This window comes from Heterodontus francisci, chromosome 3 (genome assembly GCF_036365525.1).
Source record: "Heterodontus francisci isolate sHetFra1 chromosome 3, sHetFra1.hap1, whole genome shotgun sequence".
NCBI lineage: Eukaryota > Metazoa > Chordata > Chondrichthyes > Heterodontiformes > Heterodontidae > Heterodontus > Heterodontus francisci.
The window spans coordinates 162286193-162308138 of record NC_090373.1 but is presented as its reverse complement, the minus strand read 5'-3'; the positions used below and the strand labels follow the sequence as shown (position 1 = coordinate 162308138).

The 21946-nt window shown below is 46.2% G+C and overlaps 1 protein-coding gene across 5 annotated transcripts in view; it reads left to right on the top strand.

The window, feature by feature from the left end:
* ak9 (adenylate kinase 9) overlaps positions 1-21946 on the top strand; it is a 455773-nt gene that overhangs the window by 137000 nt on the left and 296827 nt on the right. For all 5 annotated transcript variants that reach the window (XM_068027233.1, XM_068027231.1, XM_068027230.1 and 2 more), the window contains one exon: positions 6718-6820. In XM_068027233.1, the coding sequence (XP_067883334.1) occupies positions 6718-6820 (103 nt within the window). The remainder of the gene's footprint in view (positions 1-6717; positions 6821-21946) is intronic.

The following is a 21946-nucleotide window of genomic DNA, read 5'->3' as shown; positions in this document are numbered from 1 at the left end:
ACCTTGTGCCCCACGGAGGGCCGCCCCAACCACCCCACCACACATCACTCTGCCCCCCCTCCCCCCACCAAACCAAACTCCCTTGCCTCACGGGGCCCGACCGATTGTCCCCGGCGAAGCCCCAAAAACATACTTTCTTTCCGGCCGTCTTTCACCTTGCTTATGATGACTGCGTGCAGTCCCAGCAGTGGCCACTGCTCCCAGTGGCACTTCTGGGACTTAAGAGCTGCTGGCTCGCTGATTGGCCAGCAGCTCTATTTGGTGGGACTTACCGCCTCAAGGAGGTGGAAACTCCACCCAAGGCCAATTAAGTGCTCTGGGAGTGAAAAATCCCAGCATGGCTCCCCGGGCCTAGCACAAGTGGGCTCGCCCCCAGCTTTTCGACCAGTGGGTGGGGTCTCCCACCCAACATAAAATTCCAACCTTAAACTGTGGTGTACAGGGCACAATTTCAAAATTTGTGGATGCCACAAAACTTGGAAATATTATGAAATGTGAGGAGGATAACAATAAACTTCAAGGGGACTTAGACACACTGGTGGATGAAATTTAATGCGGAGAAGAGTGAAGTGATTCATTTTGGTAGGAAGAATTGGGAGAGGCAATGTAAAATAAAAAGTACAATTCTAAAGGAGGTGCGGGAGCAGAGGGACCTAGGGGTATATGTTCACAAATCATTGAAAGTGGCAAGGCAGGTTGGTAAAGCATACGGGATCCTAGGTTTTATAAATAGGGCCATAGAGTACAAAAGCAAGAAAGTTATGATGCATCTGTACAAAACCCTGGTTCAGCCTCAACTGGAGTATTGTGTCCAGTTCTGGAAACCATATTTCAGGAATGATATGAAGGCATTAGAGAGAATGCAGAAAAGTTTCACAAGAATGGTTGCAGAGATGAGGAATTTCAGTTATGTGGATTGATTGGAGAAGTTGGGGCTGTGAAGATTTAGAGATTTGATAGAGGTGTTCAAAATCATATGGAGTCTGGACAGAACAGATAGAGAGAAACTAGTCCCATTGGTGGAAGACATAAGAACCAGAGGATGTTAGAGAAACTTCCAAGCCTGTTTATGAAGAAGACACTGAGAATAGGATGCTTTGGTGGAGACTGTTTATTGCTTGCTGCAGAGCTTAATTCTCCACTCCTAACAACCAGGGAGGGAGTTGCCTTGGCAGTCCTCAACATCAACTCTGGATCCCATGAAGTCTCATGGCATCAGGTCAAACATGGGCAAGGAAACCTCCTACTGATTACCATCTACCGTCCTCCCTCAGTTGATGAATCAGTACTCCTCCATGTTGAACACCACTTGGAGGAAGCACTGAGCGTGCAAGGGCGCCGAATGTACTTTGGGCGGGGGACTTCAATGTTCATCACCCAGAGTGGCTCGGTAGCACCACGACTGACTGAGCTGGCCGAGTCCTAAAGGACATAGTTGCTAGACTGGGTCTGGGTGACGGAACCAACAAGAGGGAAATACGTACTTGACAAAACAATCTGCCTGCCTCAGATGCACCTGTCCATGACAGTATTGGTAGGAGTGACCACCGCACAGTCCTTGTGGAAACGACATCCCGCCTTCACATTGAGGATACCCTCCATCGTGTTGTGTGGCACTACCACTGTGCTGAATGGGATAGATTTTGAACAGATCTAGCAATGCAAAATTGGGCCCCCATGAGGCGCTGTTGGCCATCAGCAGCAGCAGAATAGTACTCAACCACAATCTGTAACCTCATGGCCCAGCATATCCCCCACTCTACCATTACCATCAAGTCGGGAGACCAACCCTGGTTCAATGAAGAATGCAGGAGACATGCCAGGAATAGCACTAGGCATATCTCAAAATGAGGTGTCAACCTGGTGAAGCTGCAAGCCAGGACTACTTGTGTGCCAAACTGCGTAAGCAGCATGCGATAGACAGAGCTAAGCGATCCCACGACCAACGGATCAGATCGAAGCTCTGTAGTCCTGCCACATCCAGTCGTGAATGGTGGTGGACAATGAAACAACTAACTGGAGGAGGTGGCTCCACAAATATCCCCATCCTCAATGATGGGGGAGCCCAGCACATCAGTGCAAAAGATAAGGCTGAAGCATTTGCAACAGTCTTCAGCCAGAAGTGCCGAGTTGATGATTCATCTTGGCCTCCTCCTGAAGTCCCCAGCGTCACAGATGCCAGTCTTTTAGCCCTTTCGATTTACTCCGCGTGATATCAAGAAACAACTGAAAGCACTGGATACTGCAAAGGCTATGGACCCTGACAACATTCTGGCAATAGTACTGAAGCCCTGTGCTCCAGAACTTGCCACACCCCTAGCCAAGCTGTTCCAGTACAACTATAACACTGGTATCTACCCAGCAATGTGAAAAATTGCCCAGGTATGTCCTTTACACAATAAGCAGGACAAGTCCAACTTGGCCAATTACCGCCCCATCAGTCTACTCTCAATCATCAGTGAAGTGATAGAAGGTGTTATCGACAGTGCTGTCAAGCAGCACTTGCTTAGCAATAACCTGCTCAGTGACGCTCAATTTGGGTTCTGCCATGGCCTGTCAGCTCCTGACCTCATTACAGCCTTCGTTCAAACATGGACAAAAGAAGTGAACTCAAGAGGTGAGGTGAGAGTGACTGCCCTTGACATCAAGGCAGCATTTGACTGAGTATGGCATCAAGGAGCCCTAGCAAAACTGAAGTCAATGGGAATCGGGAGGAAAACAGTCTGCTGGTTGGAGTCATACCTAGTGCAAAGGAAGATGGTTGTGGTTGTTGGAGGTCAATCATCTGAGCTCCAGGACATCACTGCAGTAGTGTCCCAGGCCCAACCATCTTCAGCTGCTTCATCAATGACCTTCCTTCAATCATAAGGTCAGAAGTGGGGATGTTCGCTGATTGCACAATGTTCTGCACCATTCGCAATTCCTCAGATACTGAAGCAGTCCATGTAGAAATGCAACAAGACCTAGACAATATCCAGGCTTGGGCTGATAAGTGGCAAGTAACATTCGCGCCACACAAGTGCCAGGCAATGACCATCTCCAACAAGAGAGAATCTAACCATCTCCCCTTGACATTCAATGGCATTACCATCGCTGAATCCCCCACTATCAACATCCTGGGGTTACCATTGACCAGAAACTGAACTGGAGTAGCCATATGAATACCATGGCTACAAAAGCAGGTCAGAGGCTAGGAATCCTGCGGTGAGTAACTCACCTCCTGACTCCCCAAATCTTGCCCACCATCTACAAGGCACAAGTCAGGAGTGTGATGAAATACTCTCTACTTGCCTGGATGGATGCAGCTCAGACAACACTCAAGAAACTTGACACCATCCAGAACAAAGCAACCCGCTTCATTGGCACCCCATTCACAAACATTCACTCCCTCCACCACTGACGCACAGTGGCAGCAGTATGTGTCATCTACAAGATGTGCTGCAGCAACGCACCAAGGCTCCTTAGACAGCACCTTCCAAACCTGCGCCCTCTACCACCTAGAAGGACAAGAGCAGCAATTGGTTGGGAACATCACCACCTGCAAGTTCCCCTCCAAGTCACACACCATCCTGACTTGGAACTAGATTGCTGTTTCTTCACTGTTGCTGGCTCAAAATCCTGGAACTCCCTTCCTAACAGCACTGTGGGTGTCCCTACCCTCACATGAACTGCAGCGGTTCACGAAGGCAACTCACCACCACCTTCTCAAGGGCAGTTAGGGATGGGCAATAAATTTTTTTTTTTTCCAAAATATACTTTATTCATAAAAATCTGTAGAAATTACATTACCAGTTTCAAACAGCACCAAGTCAAAAAATACAAACAATGCAAAGGAGGTCCGTTTGCTTCATTACAATCATGAGTTGCCTCACAACCCTTCCATTTCACATTTGTCATGCCAATTACATTTTTAACATTTTACAGCAAATGAAAATTTCTCCGATACAGTTCGAGGGGTTTCCCATTGATCCAGCCCCTCAGTTCAGCTTGATGGGGGGACCTTACACTGTGGTCTTTCCCCATAGAGCCTTTGCTGCAGCTGTCCCAAGCTTTAGTGCGTCCCTCAGCACATAGTCCTGGACCTTGGAATGTGCCAGTCTGCAACATTCGGTGGTGGACAACTCTTTGCGCTGGAAGACCAGCAAGTTTCGGGCAGACCAAAGGGCGTCTTTCACCAAATTGATAGTCCTCCAGCAGCAGTTGATGTTTGTCTCGGTGTGCGTCCCTGGGAACAGCCCGTAGAGCATAGACTCCTGTGTTACAGAGCTGCTTGAGATGAACCTCGACAAAAACCACTGCATCTCTTTCCACACTTGCTTTGCAAAGACACATTCCAGGAGGAGGTGGGCAACCATCTCTTCCCCACCACAGCCACCGCGGGGGCATTGCGCGGAGGGGGCGAGACTTCGGGCGTGCAAGAAGGATCTGACGGGGAGGGCTCTTCTCACCACCAGCCAAGCTACATCTTGGTGCTTGTTTGAAAGTTCTGGTGATGAGTCATTCCGCCAAATGACTTTGGCAGTCTGCTCGGGGAACCATCCGACAGGATCCACCGTTTCCTTTTCCCGTAGGGCCTTGAGGACATTCCGTGCAGACCACTACCTGATGGATCGGTGGTCAAAGGTGTTTTCCCGCAGAAACTGCTCCACGAAGGATAGGTGGTACGGCACGGTCCAACTGCATGGAGCGTTCCGCAGCAATGTGACCAGGCCCATCCTTCGCAACACCGGGGACAGATAGAACCTCAGCACGTAGTGACACTTGGAGTTTGCGTATTGGAGGTCTACACACAGCTTGATGCAGCTGCACACGAAAGTGGTCATCAGGATTAGGGCCACGTTGGGTACATTTTTTCCGCCCTTGTCCAGAGGTTTGAACATCGTGTCCCTCCGGACCCGGTCCATTTTTGATCCCCAGATGAAGCGGAAAATGGCTCGGGTGACCGCCACAGCGCAGGAGTGGGGTATGGGCCAGACCTGCGCCATGTACAGCAACAACCTGAGCGCCTCGCACCTGACGACCAGGTTCTTACCCGCAATGGAGAGAGATCGCTGCCCCTACATGCGCAACTTTTGTTGTACCTTGGCTACTCGCTCCTCCCAGGTTTTGGTGCACGCCCCGGCCCTTCCGAACCATATCCCCAGCACCTTCAGGTAGTCAGACCTGACGGTGAAGGGGACAAAGGATCGGTCAGCCCAGTTCCCAAAGAACATGGCCTCGCTAGGGATGGGCAATAAATGCTTTTTTTTTATTTCCAAAATATACTTTATTCATAAAAATCTGAAAAAATTACATTCCCAAACAGTTTAAACCAGCATCAAGTCAAAAAATACAAACAGTGCAAAGGTGATCAGTTTCCTTCTATACAATCATGAGTTGCCTCACATTTCATTGTCATGCCATATACATTTTTACATTTACAGCACACAAAATTTTCCCGATACAGTTCGAGGGGTTTCCCATGGATCCAGCCCCACAGTTCAGCTTGGTGGGGGGACCTTACACTGTGGTCTTTCCCCATTGAGCCTTTGCTGCGGCTGCCCCAAGCTTTAGTGCATCCCTCAGCACGTAGTCCTGGACCTTGGAATGTGCCAGTCTGCAACATTTGGTGGTGGACAACTCTTTGCGCTGGTAGACCAGCAAGTTTCGGGCAGACCAAAGGGCGTCTTTCACCGAATTGATAGTCCTCCAGCAGCAGTTGATGTTTGTCTCGGTGTGCGTCCCTGGGAACAGCCCGTAGAGCACAGACTCCTGTGTTACAGAGCTGCTTGAGATGAACCTCGACAAAAACCACTGCATCTTTTAAATGCTGGCCGAGCCAGCGATGCCCACATCCTATGAATGAATTAAAAAAAAACAGCCAGTGCTGGCTGGCTTTTTATAGATACACATTTAAGTACAATTAACTAATCAACCCCAACACCAGTTCACCTCATTACCTTCAACTACTATGTATTTAACATCCATTAACAGAACTTGGACACTAACAGAGGACACTGATTTAAGATGATCAGCAAAAGAAGCAACACCCACAGGAGGCAAATCTTTTTTATGCAGCGCGTGGTTAGGATCTGGAATGCTGTGCCTGAGAGTGTGATGGAAGCAGATTCATTCGAGGCCTTCAAAAGAGAATTGGATAATTATCTGAAGCAAAAGAATTTGGAGGACCACCAGGAAAAGGCGGGGAGTGGGACTAGTTGAGTTGTTTTCCAGAGAGCCAACATTAACTTCAAGAGCCCAAGTGGCCTCCTTCCGTGCTGTAACCATTTTATGTTTCAATATTTCACCAAATGCCATGTGGGTTGCGCAGGAAGCCACTGGTGGCACTGCAGGCCCCCAGAAAGCAACACTAGTCTCCTAAACATGGGAATTTCGCAGCCAATGTTCCTTTGACCCAAATACTTCAATTTTCCAAAGGTATTTTTAAAACCAGCTTATGACAATTTTAAATACACACACATATACATATAACCTTGCATGTATAAGGTATTTAAATATAAAGAGTGATTTGGAAACTTTAAGTTAGCAGAATTTTGACATATTCCTTTTCTATTGATGATCAGAGAAACCGCTTGCTTAAACTTGATGAAGGTTTCACCAATCGTTTAGATAGTTTCTCTGATAGCGTCAAAATGTACTAAGACAGTTTACTAATTATCAAAGTAACATATCTTAAAATAGAATTCTGATGGTTCATGTGTATCTTATTATCATCAGGAAAATTCTTGCTAAGCAGATTGTATAATTTAAATAAAGACGAGGTTGAAGCCAAGATAATACATAGACTTAAAGAAGCGAAAGAAAAAAAGAAACGTGAAAAGTGAGTAAATCAGTTTTTACCTGATTCTTCTTATTTCTGCTATTCTTATGTGTAATTTCCTTGGTTTATGCCTTTTTTGTTTGTCCTTTGTATGTGTTTTTTCTGCTTGTTATTGTTTATCTGAGGTGGAAGGGATGAGTTTGAAAATAGAAGTAAAGGGAAGAGAAAATAGCATGTTGGCAGGAAGGCATCTTTGATGGAAGCATTGCAGTAAGTGAGAGATTCTAGAGGTTGGAGATGGGCTTGTTGCTGGAAATAGGTGGTAGGTGATCAGTGGTAGTGGACAAGGTTATGTTCTGGTACAGCAATGATGGCAAATGCAAGAGGGAAGAGCATATTATAACGACAAAGATAATTGAGGGAGTATATTGAGCAGTAAATTGGACTGAGAGGAAGTTGAGATAGAGGGAGAGGGAATAGTCTAAGCAGAAGATAGGGTTGGGAAATAGTAATTTGTTTTAAATTTCTTGTAACTCTATAACTAAGCAATAGCATATAATCTTATTAAACAGAAATTGCTGATTTCAAGTATGGGCTGGGAACCAGTGAAGAGAGAAGATGATTCAGGGTGCCAGATGAGGCTGGGTCATTAAGTGTGTGGAAATGTTGGCGGTATGGCTGCAGGTTGAAGCCGCAGGCTGAGTAAGAAGAAACATAAAACTGAGTACTCGTGGAGGAGGGGGTACAGGAAAGGTCTCTGGTAGGGTTGTAGGTGTTGTAAGAGAGGAAGCAGCAATTTATCAAAATTAAATTCATTCGCAGGATGTGTGCATCATTGGCAAGGTCAGCATTTATTGCTCATTTCTAGTTGCCCTTGAGAAGGTGGTGATTTGCACCTTCTTAAAATCTGCAGCAGTCAATGTGATGAAGGTTCTCCCAAAATGCTGTTAGTAAGGAGCTGCAGGATTTTGATCCAGTGACAATGAAGGAATGGGGATATATGTCCAACTCAGGATCGTGGCTTCCAGGGCAACTTTGGGTGTCCCATGAGCCTGCTGCCTGTCCTTTGAGGTGGTATAGGTTGTGGATTTGGGAGGTGCTTTCGAAGACACCTTGGCGAGTTGTTGTACTGCATTTTGTGGATGGTACAAGATGCAGCTACGGTGTGTTGATGGTGGAGGGAGTGAGGGCTTAAGCTGGTGGATGGAGTGCCACTAAAGCAGACGACTCTGTCCTGGATAGTGTTGAGCTTCTTGAATGTTGTTGGAGCTACATAGTTACGTAGTATTTACAGCACAGAAATAGGGCATTTGGCCCAAAAGGTCCGTGCTGGTGTTTATGCTCCAAGCAAGCCTCCTACCATCCTCCTTCATCTCACCCTATCACCATATCCTTCTATTCCTCCCTCCCTTATGTGTTTATCTAACTACCCCTTAAATGTATTTATGCCAGCTGCCTCAGCTGCTCCTTGTGATAGCGAGTTCCATATTCTACCCACTCTCTGGGTAAAAAATGTTTCCCCTGAATTTTCTGTTGGATTTATTCATGACTTTCTTATATTTCTGCCCCTAGTTCTGATGTCATATGCATGTGGAAGCCTCTTCTTGACGTCGTCTAGCAAACCCTTCTATAATCTTAAAGACCTCTTTCAGGTCTTCTCTGTCCCAGGGAAAAAAGCCCCAGTCTATTCAATCTTGCCAATAGGTCATCGTGTCATTTGCGGCATAGAAGGAGACCATTCAGCCCATTGAGCCCATGCCGGCTCTCTGCGGAGCTGTACAGTCAGTCCCACTCCCCGGCTCGATCCCTGTAGCCCTGCAAGTCTATTTCTCTTAGGCGGCTATCCAACTTCCTCTTGAAGTCATTGATTGTCTCCATTTCCACCACTCTTGTAGGCAGCAAGTTCCAGGTCATTACCACCTGCTGTTTAGAAAGTGCTTCTTCACGTTCCCCTGCATCTCTTGGCCAAACCTTCCCATCTGTGTGCCATAGTCCTCCTACCATTTGTTAATGGGAACAGCTTTTCCTTGTCTAACTTAACTAAGCCTGTCATAATCTTGCTCACTTCTATTAAATCCTCAAAATCCTTTCTTTTAAGGAGAAGAAACCCAGCTTTTCCAACCTAACCTTGTAACTAAAATCCTCCATCCCTGGAACCATTCTGGTAAATCTCCTCTGCACCCTCTCAAGGAACAAAATTGGCTGTTCCAAAGAAGACAGAGGGTGGTAGTCAATGGAAAGTCTTCAGCATGGAGCTCGGTGACCAGTGGTGTTCTGCAGGGATCTGTTCTGGGACCTCTGCTCTTTGTGATTTTTATAAATGACTTGGATGAGGAAGTGGAAGGCTGGGTTAGCAAGTTTGCCAATGACACAAAGGTTGCTGGAGTTGTGGATAGTGTGGAAGGCTGTTGTAGGTTGCAACGGGACATTGACAGGATGCAGTGCTGGGCTGAGAAGTGGCAGATGGAGTTCAATCTGGAAAAGTGTGAAGTGATTCATTTTGGAAGGTCGAATTTGAATGCAGAATACAGGCTTAAAGACAGGATTCTTGGTAGTGTGGAGGAACAGAGGGATCTTGGGGTCCATGTCCATAGATCGCTCAAAGTTGCCACCCAAGTTGATAGGGTTGTTAAGAAGGCGTATGGTGTGTTGGCTTTCATAAACAGGGGGATTGAGTTTAAGAGCCGCGAGGTTATGCTGCAGCTCTATAAGGCCCTGGTTCGACCACACTTGGAATATTGTATTCAGTTCTGGTCACCTCATTATAGGAAGGATGTGGAAGCTTTAGAGAGGGTGCAGAGGAGATTTACCAGGATGCTGCCTGGACTGGAGGGCATGTCTTACGAAGAAAGATTGAGGGAGCTAGGGCTTTTCTCATTGGAGCGAAGAAGGATGAGAGGTGACTTGATAGAGTTGTACAAGATGATGAGAGGCATAGATAGAGTTGATAGCCAGAGACCTTTTCCCAGGGTGGAAAGGGCTATCACCAGGGGGCATAATTTTAAGGTGATTGGAGGAAGGTTTCGGGGAGATGTCAGAGGTAGGTTCTTTACACAGAGAGTGGTGGGTGTGTGGAATGCGCTGCCAGCGGTGGTGATAGAAGCAGATACATTAGGGACATTTAAGCGACTCTTGGATAGGTACATGGACGATAGTAGAATGAAGGGTAGGTAGTTAGTTTGATCTTAGAGTAGGTTAAAGGTTCGGCACAACATCGTGGGCCGAAGGGCCTGTACTGTGCTGTACTGTTCTATGTTCTATGTTCTATGAACCTCACATCCTTCCTGAAGTGTGGTGACCAGAACTGGATGCAATACTCCAGCTGGGGCCTAACTAGAGCTTCATAAAGGTTCAGCATAACTTTCCTGCTTTTGTACTCAGTGCATCTATTTATGAATCCCAAGATCCCATTTACTTTACTAATCACTCTCTCAATATGTCCTACCACCTTCAAAGATCGATGCACATGCACCCCCAGTTCCCTCTGTTTCTGCACACTCTTTAGAACTGTGCCATTAAGTGTAGAACCATAGAAATATTACAGCACAGAAGGAGGCCATTCAGCCCATCGTGTCTGCGCCAACCAAAAAAAAACTAGCCGCACAATCTAATCCCACCTTCCAGCACCTGGTCTGTAGCCTTGCAGGTTACAGCACTTCAGCTACATTTAGTTTAGTTTAGCGATACAGCACTGAAACAGGCCCTTCGGCCCACCGAGTCTGTGCCAACCATCAACCACCCATTTATACTAATCCTATACTAATTCCATATTCCTACCACATCCCCACCTGTCCCTATATTTCCCTACCACCTACCTACACTAGGGACAATTGCTAATGGCCAATTTACCTATCAACCTGCAAGTCTTTGGCATGTGGGAGGAAACCGGAGCACCCGGAGGAAACCCACGCAAACACAGGGAGAACTTGCAAACTCCACACAGGCAGTACCCAGAATTGAACCCGGGTCACTGGAGCTGTGAGGCTGCGGTGCTAACCACTGTGCCACTATGCCGCATAACATACATGTCTATGTTTTAAATGAGTTGTGGGTTTCTACCTCCACCACCATTCCTGGCAGTGAATTCCAGACACCCACCACCCTCTGTGTGAAAAAGGTTTTCCTCATGTCTGCTCTAATCCTTCTATTTATCACCTTAAATCTGTGACCCCTGGGAACTGACCTCTGTGCTAGGGGAAACTGGTCCTTCCTATCTGCTCTCTATCTAGGCCCCTCATAAATTTGAATATCTCAATTAAGTCACTTCTCAGCCTCCTCTGTTCTAAAGAAAACAACCCTAGCCAATCCAATCTTTCCTCATAGCTGCAACTTTCAAGCCCTGGCAACATTCTTGTAAATCTCCTCTGTACTCTCTCCAGAGCAATTATGTCCTTCCTGTAATGTGGTGACCAGAGCTGTACGCAGTACTCCAGCTGTGGCCTAATCAGCGTTTTATACACTTACAGCATTACATCCCTGTTTTTGTATTCTATACCTCGGCCAATAAAGGAAAGCATTCCATCCGTCTTCTTCACCACTCTTATCTACCTGTCCTGCCTCCTTCAGGGATCTGTGGACATGCACTCCAAGGTCTCTCACTTTTTCTACCCCTCTCAATATCCTCTCGTTTATTGTCTATTCCTTTACTTTGTTTGCACTCCCCAAATGCATTACCTCACACTTCTCGGGATTGAATTCCATTTGCCACTTTTCTCCCCACTCAACCAAACCATTGATATCATTCTGGAGTCTACAGCTATCGTCTTCACTATCAACTACATTACCAATTTTTGTGTCCTCTGGAAATTTCCCAATCATACCTCCCACATTTAAGTGCAAATCATTAATATATACCACAAATAGTAAGGGACCTAACACTGAGCCCTGTGGAACGCCAATTGAAATTGCTTTCCATTCGCAAAAACATTTGTCAACTACTACCCTTTGTTTCCTGTCCCTGATCCAAATTTGAATCCAACCTGCCACATTCCCCTGTATCCCATGAGCTTTCATTTTTCTGACCAGTCTGCCATGCGGGTTCTTGTCAAGTGCCTTACTAAAATTCATGTACACATCCACTGCACTACCTTCATTAATCCTCCTTGTTACTTCCTCAAAAAATTCAATCAAGTTAGAAAGACATGACCTTCCCTTAACAAATCCATGCTGACTATCCCTGATTAATCCGTGCCTATCGAAGTGGCAGTTTATCCTGTCTCTCAGAATTGATTCTAATAATTTACCTACCACTGAGGTCAGACTGACCGGCCTATAATTATTTGGCCTATCCTTCACACCCTTTTTAAACAATGGTATAATGATCGCAGACCTCCAATCCTTTGGCACCTCGCCCATATCCAGTGGGAATTTGAAAATGATCCTCAGCGCATCCGTTATTTCCTGTCTGGCTTCCTTTAACGCCTGGTATTTATTGCCTCTCCCTATTCGTTTTGCCAAAATGCATCACCTCACACTTGTCAGTATTAAATTCCATCTGCCACCTGTCCGCCCATTCTGCTAGTCTATTTATGTCCTTTTGCAAGCGGTTCATATCATCCTCACTATTTGCCACACCTCCACATTTGGTGTCGTTAGGCAAATTTTGAGATTCACTCTGTATTCCAAGATCCAAGTCATTTTTATATATATATATATATATCAAAAAAGCAGTGGTCCCAGCACTGACTCTTGGGCAACACCGCTGTCTACCATCCTCCAGTCTGAAAAGCAACCATTTACTGGGACTTGCTGTTTTTTGTCCATAAGCCAATTTTTTATTCAATTGGACGCTGACCCTCCTATAACATGAGCTTCAATTTTTTTAATCAGCCTTTTATGTGGTACCTTATCAAATGCTTTCTTAAAATCCATATAAGCAACATTCACTGCATTCCCTTCATCAACGTTCTCTGTTAGTTCATCAAAAAATTCAATTAGGTTTGTCAAGCATGTTCTGCCTTTTACAAATCCATGTTGACTATCCTTAATTAACTTGAATCTCTCTGGGCTGAATTTTACTGGTCCCTTGAAGCCGTGAGTCGTGGCGCAGGAGCTGGTAAAATTTTGCGGGGAGAAGCCCACCTCGACCTGCGACGTCGAGAAGGGCCTGTCACATATTACCGGCAGCGGGCGGACCTCGGTGTGGCCACCCCCCCACCACCGCCGCCGCCTCCGCCGCCTGGTGGCAGGCCCTTCATCTGCATGTTCAAAGAATCTAAATTAAATGCTAACAAACTTACCTGCAGGTGGCGGACTTCCCACGCCATTTTACCGACTCCGACTGCAGCTCACGCGCTGTTGAAACTCCGTACGGAGCTCTGAGGCGAGAACCTGGTGGAGAGGGGGGAGGAATAAAATTTTCAGGGCAGGAGGGGTGGAGGAGAGGGGAAAACATTTTTCATTGTCTGTGGGGATGGTGAGAAGGGGTTGAAGGGCAAAGCGTGCAAAGTTTGGGGTTTAAAGTTCGGGACTGTCGAGAATGGTTTTTTGTGGGGGGAGAGCGAAATGAATCTATTGAGTGATCATGGGGGGATGGTGGATTTGGCGCTTTCATGTGAAACTTACTGTTTTTATGAAAAATTAAAGTCCTGGTCCCTTTAAAAATTAAAATTTCTGCTCACGGCATCAACCAAGGCACCAGAAACAACAACGGCAAACTGTCGACCCTGCAAAGTTCTCCTTAATTACATCTGGGGTTTGCGGCAATGTTGGGAGAGCTGTCCCAAAGACTAGTCAAGCAACAGCCTGATATAGTCATACTCACTGAATCATACCCTGCAGACAATGTCCCAGACACTACCATCACCATCCCCGGGTATGTCCTGTCCCACTGGCAGGACAGACCTAGCAGAGTTGGCCATACAGTGGTATGCAGGCGGGATGGAGTTGACCTGGGAGTTCTAGACATCGACTCCAGACTCCATGAAGTATCATGGCATCAGGTCAAACATGGGCAAGGAAACCTCCTACTGATTACCACCTACCGAATCCCTCAGCTTATGAATCAGTATTCCTCCATGTTGAACACCACTTGAAGGAAGCACTGAGGGTGGAAAGGGCGCAGAATGTACTCTGGGTGAGAGACTTCAATATCCATCACCAAGAGTGGCTCAGTCGAGCTGGCCGAGTCTTAAAGGACATAGCTCTTAGACTTGGTCTGCAGCAGGTGGTGAAGGAACCAACAGGAGGGAAAAACGTACTTGACCTCGTCCTCATCAATCTGCCTGCCACAGATGCATCAGTCCATGACAGTATTGGTAGGAGTGACCACCGCACAGTCCTTGTGGAGACAAAGTCCCGTATTCACATTGAGGATACCTTCCATCATGTTGTGTGGCTCTACCACTATGCTAAATGGGATAGATTTTGAACAGATCTAGTAATGCAAAGCTGGGTATCCTTGAGGTGCTGTGGGCTATCAGCAGCAGCAGAATAGTACTCAACCAAAATCTGTAACCTCATGGCCTGGCATATACCCAACTCTGCCATTACCATCAAGCCGGGGCTCAACCCTGGTTCAATGACAAGTGCAGGAGGGCATGCCAGGAGCAGCACCAGGTATACCTCAAAATGAGGTGTCAAGCTGGTGATGCTACAACCCAGGACAAACAGCGAAAGCAGCATGTAATAGACAGAGCTAAATGATCCCACAACCAACAGATCAGATCTAAGCTCTGCAGTCCTGCCACATCTAGTCATGAATGGTGGTGGACAGTTAAACAACTAACTGGAGGAGGTGGCTCCACAAATATCCCCATCCTCACTGATGGTTGAGTCCAGCACATCAGTGCGAAGGCTGAGGCATTTGCAACAATCTTCAGCCAGAAGTGCTAAGTGCCTCCTCCTGAATTTCCCAGCATCACAGATGCCAATCTTCAGCCAATTTGATTCACACCACATGATATCGAGAAACGACTGAAGGCACTGGACACTGCAAAGGCTATGGGCAACAACATTCCGGCAATAGTACTTAAGACCTGTGCTCCAGAACTTGCCTCGCACCTAGCCAGGCTGTTACAGTACAGTTACAACACTGGTATCAACCCAGCAATGTGAAACATTACCCAGGTATGTCCTGTACTCAAAAAGCAGGACAAATCCAACCCGACCAACAGCTGCCCTATCTGTCTACTCTCGATCATCAGGAAAGTGATGGAAGATGTCTTCGACAGTGTTATCAAGCAGCACCTGCTTAGCAATAACTTGCTCTGTGATGCTCAGTTTGGGTTCCGCCAGGGCCACTCAGCTCCTGACCTCATTACAGTCTTGGTTCAAACATGGACAAAAGAGCTGAACTCAAGAGGTGAGGTGAGAGTGAGAGCCCTTGACATCAAGGCAGCATTTGACTGAGTATGGCATCAAGGAACCCCAGCAAAACTGGAGTCCATGGGAATCAGGCGGAAAAGTCTCCATTGGTTGGAGCCATACCTAGCACAAAGGAAGATGGTTGTGGTTGTTGGAGGTCAATCATCTGAGCTCCAGGACATCAGTACAGGAGTTCTTCAGGGTAGTGTCTCAGGCCCAACCATCTTCAGCTGCTTCATCAATGACCTTCCTTCAACCATAAGGTCAGAAGTGGGGATGTTCGCTGATGATTGCACAATGTTCAGCACCATTGGCAACTCTTCAGATACTGAAAAAGAGTGAATCTAACCATCTCCCCCTGACATTCAATGGCATTACTATCACTGAATCCCCCACTCTCAACGTCCTGGGGGTCACCTTTGGCCTGAAACTGAACTGGAGTAGCCATAAAAATACTGTGGCTACAAGAGCAGGTCAGAGGCTAGGAATCCTGCGGCGAGTAACTCACCTCCTGACTCCCGAAAGCCTGTCCACCTTCAACAAGGCACAAGTCAGGAGTGTGATGGAATACTCTCCACTTGCCTGGATGGGTGCAGCTCCAACAACATTCAAGAAGCTCGACACCATCCAGGACAAGGCAGCTCACTTGATTGGCACCCCATTCACAAACATTCGCTTCCTGCACCACTGACGCACAGTGGCAGCAGTGTGTACTATCTACAAGATGCATTGCAGCAACTCACCAAGGCTCCTTCAACAGCACCTTCCAAAGCTGCGTTCTTGACCACCTGGAAGGACAAGGGCAGGAGATGCATGGGAACACCACCACCTGCAAGTTCCCCTCCAAGCCACACGCTATCTTCACTTGGAACTGTGTCGCCTTTCCTTCACTGTTGCTGGGTCAAAATCCTGGAACTCCCTTTCTAACAGCACATTGACTGCAGTGGTTCAAGAAGACAGCTCACCACCACCTTCTCAAGGGCAGTTAGGGATGGGCAATAAATGCTGGCCTAGCCAACAGCTGCCACATCCCATGCATGAAAAAAAAATTCCAAGTCAGGATAGTGAGTGTCTTTGAGATGAACTTGCATGTGATAGTGTTCCCATGTATCTACATGTCCTTCTACATCAGGGTTGGCCTTCTACGTCAGGGTTATCCAACCTTTTCAGGCAAAGGGCCGCATTACGATTTTTGCTCATCCCGGGGGGCCAGTGAGCAAATTTCAAAAGATAAAGGCATTAAAAATTTATCTTAGAAATAAGAACAACAGATCTGCATTTATGTGACGAAGCTTTAAATGAGAAGACTAATTTATTGACTTAGTTTCTCGTCACTATATTGAAAACTGATTTAGTGACATACCTGGCATTGTTTTTGCTTGTATATGTAGTCAATCTCTGCTTGCACACTTCTTGTAGTGATCAGAGTATTCTGGATTTTCATCTGTCAGGAGAGATCTGGAGCTCTCTCCTCCCCTTCCCCCGCACTCTGTGTGTGTGTGTGTGTGTGTGCGTGCGTGTGTGTGTGTGTGATGAAGCACGTTTTTACGTAGTGGGTGGTAATGTCCTGGAATTTGCTGCCCGCAAGCGTGGGGGAACTGGAGATGATCAAGAGGAAGTTGGATGGCCAGCTGAGAGAAATAGACTTTCGGGGCTACAGGGATTGAGCCAGAGAATGGGACTGACTGCATAGCTCTGTGGAGAGCCGGCATGGACTCGTTGGGCCAAATGGCCTCCTCTGTGCTATAAACAAATGACTCTATGACTCTCGCTCTATCCTCTCTCTCTCTCTCTCTCTCTCTCTCTCTCTCTCTCTCTCTCTCTCTCTCTCTCTCTCTCTCTCTCTCTCTCTCTCTCGCTCTATCCTCTCTCTCTCTCTCTCTCTCTCTCATCTCTCTCTCTCTCTCTCTCTCTCTCTCTCTCTCTGTCTCTCTCTCTGTCTCTCTCTCTGTCTCTCTCTGTCTCTCTCTCTCCAGCCCCCCATGTCTTCCGTGTTCCCTGCTCCATGTTCCGCACTCCCCGTTCAGTGATTCCCACTCAGTGTTCCCCACTCAATCTTCCCTTTCCTCGCTCAGTGTTCCTGGTTCCCCGCTCCTCACTCAGTGTTCCCGCTGCCTGGTCAGTGTTCCTGCTCCCCGTTCAGTGTTCACCACTCAATGTTCCCAGTTTTCCATTCAGTGTTCCCCGCTCCCTGTTCCCCACTCAGTCTTCCTGGTTCCCTGGTCAGTGTTCCCCGCTCCCCGCTCAGTCTTTCCGCTCCCCCCTCAGTGTTCCTGCTCCCCCCTCAGTGTTCCTGCTCCCCGTTCAGTGTTCACCACTCTGTGGTCCCAGTTCTCCGTTCAGTGTTCCCCGCTCCCCACTCAGTGTTCCCCGCTCCCTGTTCCCTACTCAGTCTTCCTGGTTCCTTGGTCAGTGTTACCAGCTCCCTGCCCAGTGTTCCCTGCAGTAGCCATTGCACAACCAGATACTTACCATGTCTGCATCATTTAAGTTAAGCCGAGCGGAGGCAGTAAGCTACCTACTGTGTAGGATACAGGACATTTACTGAAAAGCATGAAAGCAACAGGGGCGGCCGACACCAGGGTACCTGCGCCGCATTCCACCAATCAGCGCTAACGCTGCCTGGGCAGCCCCTGTCAGTCACAGCGAGTGACCAATCACAGACAGGAGGCCTCAAGTCAGGCACAGGTCCTGCCTGCATCCTCCGCCTGACGTGCAGGGGAGCTGTCGATCAGAGCTGAGCCACAGGCAGATTGGTGGGCCCGATGAGAACCTTAGGCAGGCTGGATTCTGGCCCGTGGGCCGTATGTTGGACAACTCTGTTCAAGATGGTAGAGGTCACGGGTTTGGAAGACATTTCTGCAGTGCAGCAGATGGTACACTACCTCGAGAGTGTGCAGTGGTGGATGGAGTGAATATTGAAGATGTTGTATGTGGTGTCGATCAGGCAGCTAACTTGTCTTGGGCAGTGTTGAGCTTCTTGAGTTCCATCATACTCCTGACTTGTGACTTGTAGATGGTGGGCAGACTATGGGGAGTCAAGAGGTGAGTTACGCGCCCCAGAATTCCCAGCCCATTACCTTCTCTTGTAGCCACAGTATTTATATGGCTGGTCCAGTTAAACTTTTGGTCAATGGTAACCCTGAGGATGTTGATGGCGGGGCAGTCAGCGATGGTAATGCCATTGAATGTAAGGAGAGGTGGTTAGATTCTCTCATTGTTCTCTTATGAGTTCAGATGGCCAAAAGATTGGTCAAACAGCTAAGTTTTCAGGAGTGTCCTAATGGAAGAAAGTGAGGTAGAGAGGTGCTGGGAGGGTATTCCAGACCTTATAGCTGAGCCAACAGAAGGCGCGGTCACCAACGGTGGAGTGATTAAAATTGGAGATGCTCAAGGTGCCATAATTAGAGGAGCTCTTTTTTCTCGGAGGTTGTGGGACTGGAGGAGATTATAGAGATCGGGTGGGGTGAGACCATGGAGGGATTTGAAAAGAAGGATGTGAATTTTAAAAACAAGGCGTTGCTTGACCAGGAGCCAATGTAGGTCAGCGTGCACAGCGGTGATAGTTGAACCGGACTTGGTGTGAGTTAAGACACAGAAAGCAGAGTTTTGCATTACCTCAAGTTTACGGAGGATAGAATGTGGGAGACCAGCCAGGAGTGCACTAAAATAGAGGTAACAAAGGCATGAATGAGGGTTTCAGCAGCAGATGAGCTGAGACTGAGGCAAAGTCAGGCGATGTTCCGAAATTGGAAATAGACGGTCTTAGTAATGACGTGAATTTGAGGTTGTAAGCTCATCTCGGGATCAAATGTGACACCAAGGTTATGAGCAGACTGACTTAATCTCAGACTGTTGCCAGGGAGAGGGGTGGAGTCAGTAGCTAGGGAATGGAGTTTGGAGTGGGGACTGAAAACGATGGCTTCAGTCTTCCCAATATTTAATTAGAGGAAGTTTCTGCTCATCTATGTAGCATGGGTAATACAGTAATTCTGGGTGACGTCAATCTGCACATGGACTGGGTAAACCTAACAAGTACTAATGCTGTGGAGGACGAATTTCTGGAGTGTGTTAGGGATGGTTTTCTAGAGCAGTATGTTGAGGAACCAACTGGAGAACAGGCAATTTTAGATCTAGTATTATGTAATGAGAAGGGGCTAATTAAAAATCTTGTTGTAAAAGAACCTTTAGGGATGAGTGACCATAATATGATAGAATTTTACATTATGTTTGAAAGTGAGGTAGCTCAATCTGAAGCTAGGGTGTTAAATTTGGACAAAGGAAATTATGGAGGTATAAGGGGAAAATTGGCTGAGGTGGATTGGGAAAATACATTAATAGGTATGACAGTGCATAGACAATGGATAATCTTCAAAGAATTATTGCACAGTTTATAGCAACTATACATTCCTTCAAGGCACAACAACTCCAAAAGTAAAGGCAGTCAACCATGGCTAAAAAAGGAAGTTAAGCATTGTGTAAGATTAAAAGAAAAGGCCTATAAAGTTGCCAGAAATAGTAGTATACCTGAAGTTGGGAGGATTTTAGAGTACAGCAAAGGAGGACGAAGAAACTGATAAAGAAAGGGAGAATAGACTATGAATGCAAATGGGCAAAAAACATAAAAATGGACCGTAAAAGCTTCTATAGGTATGTAAAAAGGAAACGTTTGGCTAAGACAAATGTGCGTCCATTACAGGCAGAGGCAGGAGAATTTATAATGGGGAATAAAGAAATGGCAGAGAAGTTAAATGATTACTTTGTGTCTGTCTTCACTGAGGAAGATACAAGAAATCTCACAGAATTAGAGATCAAGGGAGTAGGGAGATTGAGGAATTGAAGGAAATTAGTATTAGTAAGAAGATTGTACTGGAGAAATTAACGGGGCTGACGGTTGATAAGTCCCCAGGACCTGATATACCACATCCCAGAGTGTTGAAAGAGGTAGCTTTGGAGATAGTAGATGCATTGGTAATCATCTTCCAAAATTCTATAGATTCTGGAATGCTTTCTGCGGATTGGAAGGTAGCAAATATCAATCCACTATTTAAGAAGGGAGGGAGAGAGAAAACAGGGAACTACAGACATGTTAGCCTTACCCAGTCGAGGATGGACCAATACGTTGAGGAACCAACTAGAGAACAGGCCATCCTCGACTAGGTATTGTGTAATGAGAAAGGATTAGTTAACAATCTTGTTATGCGGGGTCCCTTGGGGAAGAGCGACCATACATGATAGAATTCTTCATTAAGATGGAGAGTGAGAGAGTTGATTCTGAGACTAGAGTCCTGAATCTAAATGAAGGAAACTATGAAGGTATGAGGCACGGGTTGGCTCTGATAGATTGGAGAATGTTACGTAAAAGGTTGACAGTGGATAAGTAATGGCTAGCATTTAAAGAGCGCATGGATGAATTACAACAATTGTTCATTCCTGTCTGGCGCAAAAATAAAACAGGAAGGGTGGCTCAACCGTGGCTTACAAAAGAAATTAGGGATAGTATTATATCCAAGGAGGAGAAATATAAAATGGCCAGAACAAGCAGCAAACCTGAGGATTGGGAGCAGTTTAGAATTCAGCAAAGGAGAACAAAGGGATTGATTAAGAAGGGGGAAATAGAGTATGAGAATAAGCTTGCAGAGAACATAAAAACTGACTGTAAAAGCTTCTATAGAAATGTGAAGAGAAAAAGATTAGTGAAGACAAATGGGGGTTCCTTACAGTCAGAAACGGGGGAATTTATAATGGGGAACAAAGAAATGGCAGACCAATTAAATAAATACTTTGGTTCTGTCTTCACAATGGAGGACACAAATTACCTCCCAGAACTGTTGGGGAACATAGGGTCTAGTGAGAGGGAGGAACTGTATGAAATCAGTATTAATAGGGAAATGGTGTTAGGGAAATTGATGGGATTGAAGCCTGATAAATCCCCAGGGCCTGATAATCTACATCCCAGAGTATTTAAGGAAATGGACCTTGAAATAGTAGATGCATTGCTGGTCATTTTACAAAATTCTGTAGACTCTGGAACAGTTCCAACGGATTGGAGGGTAGCTAATGTAACCCCACTATTTAAAAAAGGAGGCAGAGAGAAAACAGGGAATTATAGACTGGCTAGCCTGACATCAGTAGTGGGGAAAATGCTAGAGTCCATTATAAAAGATGTAACAGCAGAGCACTTGGAAAACAATGACATGATCGGACAAAGTCAACATGGAGAAAGCGGGAACAGGGTACTGAGTTTGCATGATCAATCATGATCGTATTGAATGGCGATGCAGGCTCGAAGGGCCAAATGACCTACTCCTCCTATTTTCTATGTTTCTACATCAGTAGCAGGGAAAATGCTAGAATCTAGTCTAAAGGATGTGATAAGTGGACACTTGGATAATAATGATCTGATTGGGCATAGTCAATATAGATTTATGAATGGGAAATCATGTTTGACGAACCTGTTGGGAGAGTTTTGAGGATGTTACTAACAGAATTGATAAAGGGGAGTTGGTGGATGTGATATACTTGGATTTTCAGAAGGCTTTTGATAAAGTCTCCCATAGGAGGTTGGTTAGAAAAATTAAAGCACATGGGATAGTAGGTAATATACTGGCATGGATTAAGGATTGATTAACAGGCAGAAAACAGAGAGTGGGAATAAACGGGTCATTCACGTGTTGGTAGGCTGTGACTAGTGTGGTACTGCAAGGATCAGTAGTTGGGCCCCAGCTGTTCACGATATATATCAATGATTTGGATGTGGAGACTAAATGTAATATTTTAAAGTTTTCAGATGACACCAAACTGGTTGGGAATGTGTGTTGTGAGGAAGATGCAAAGCGGGTTCAAGGGGATTTGGACAGACGTAGTGAGTGGGCAAGAATG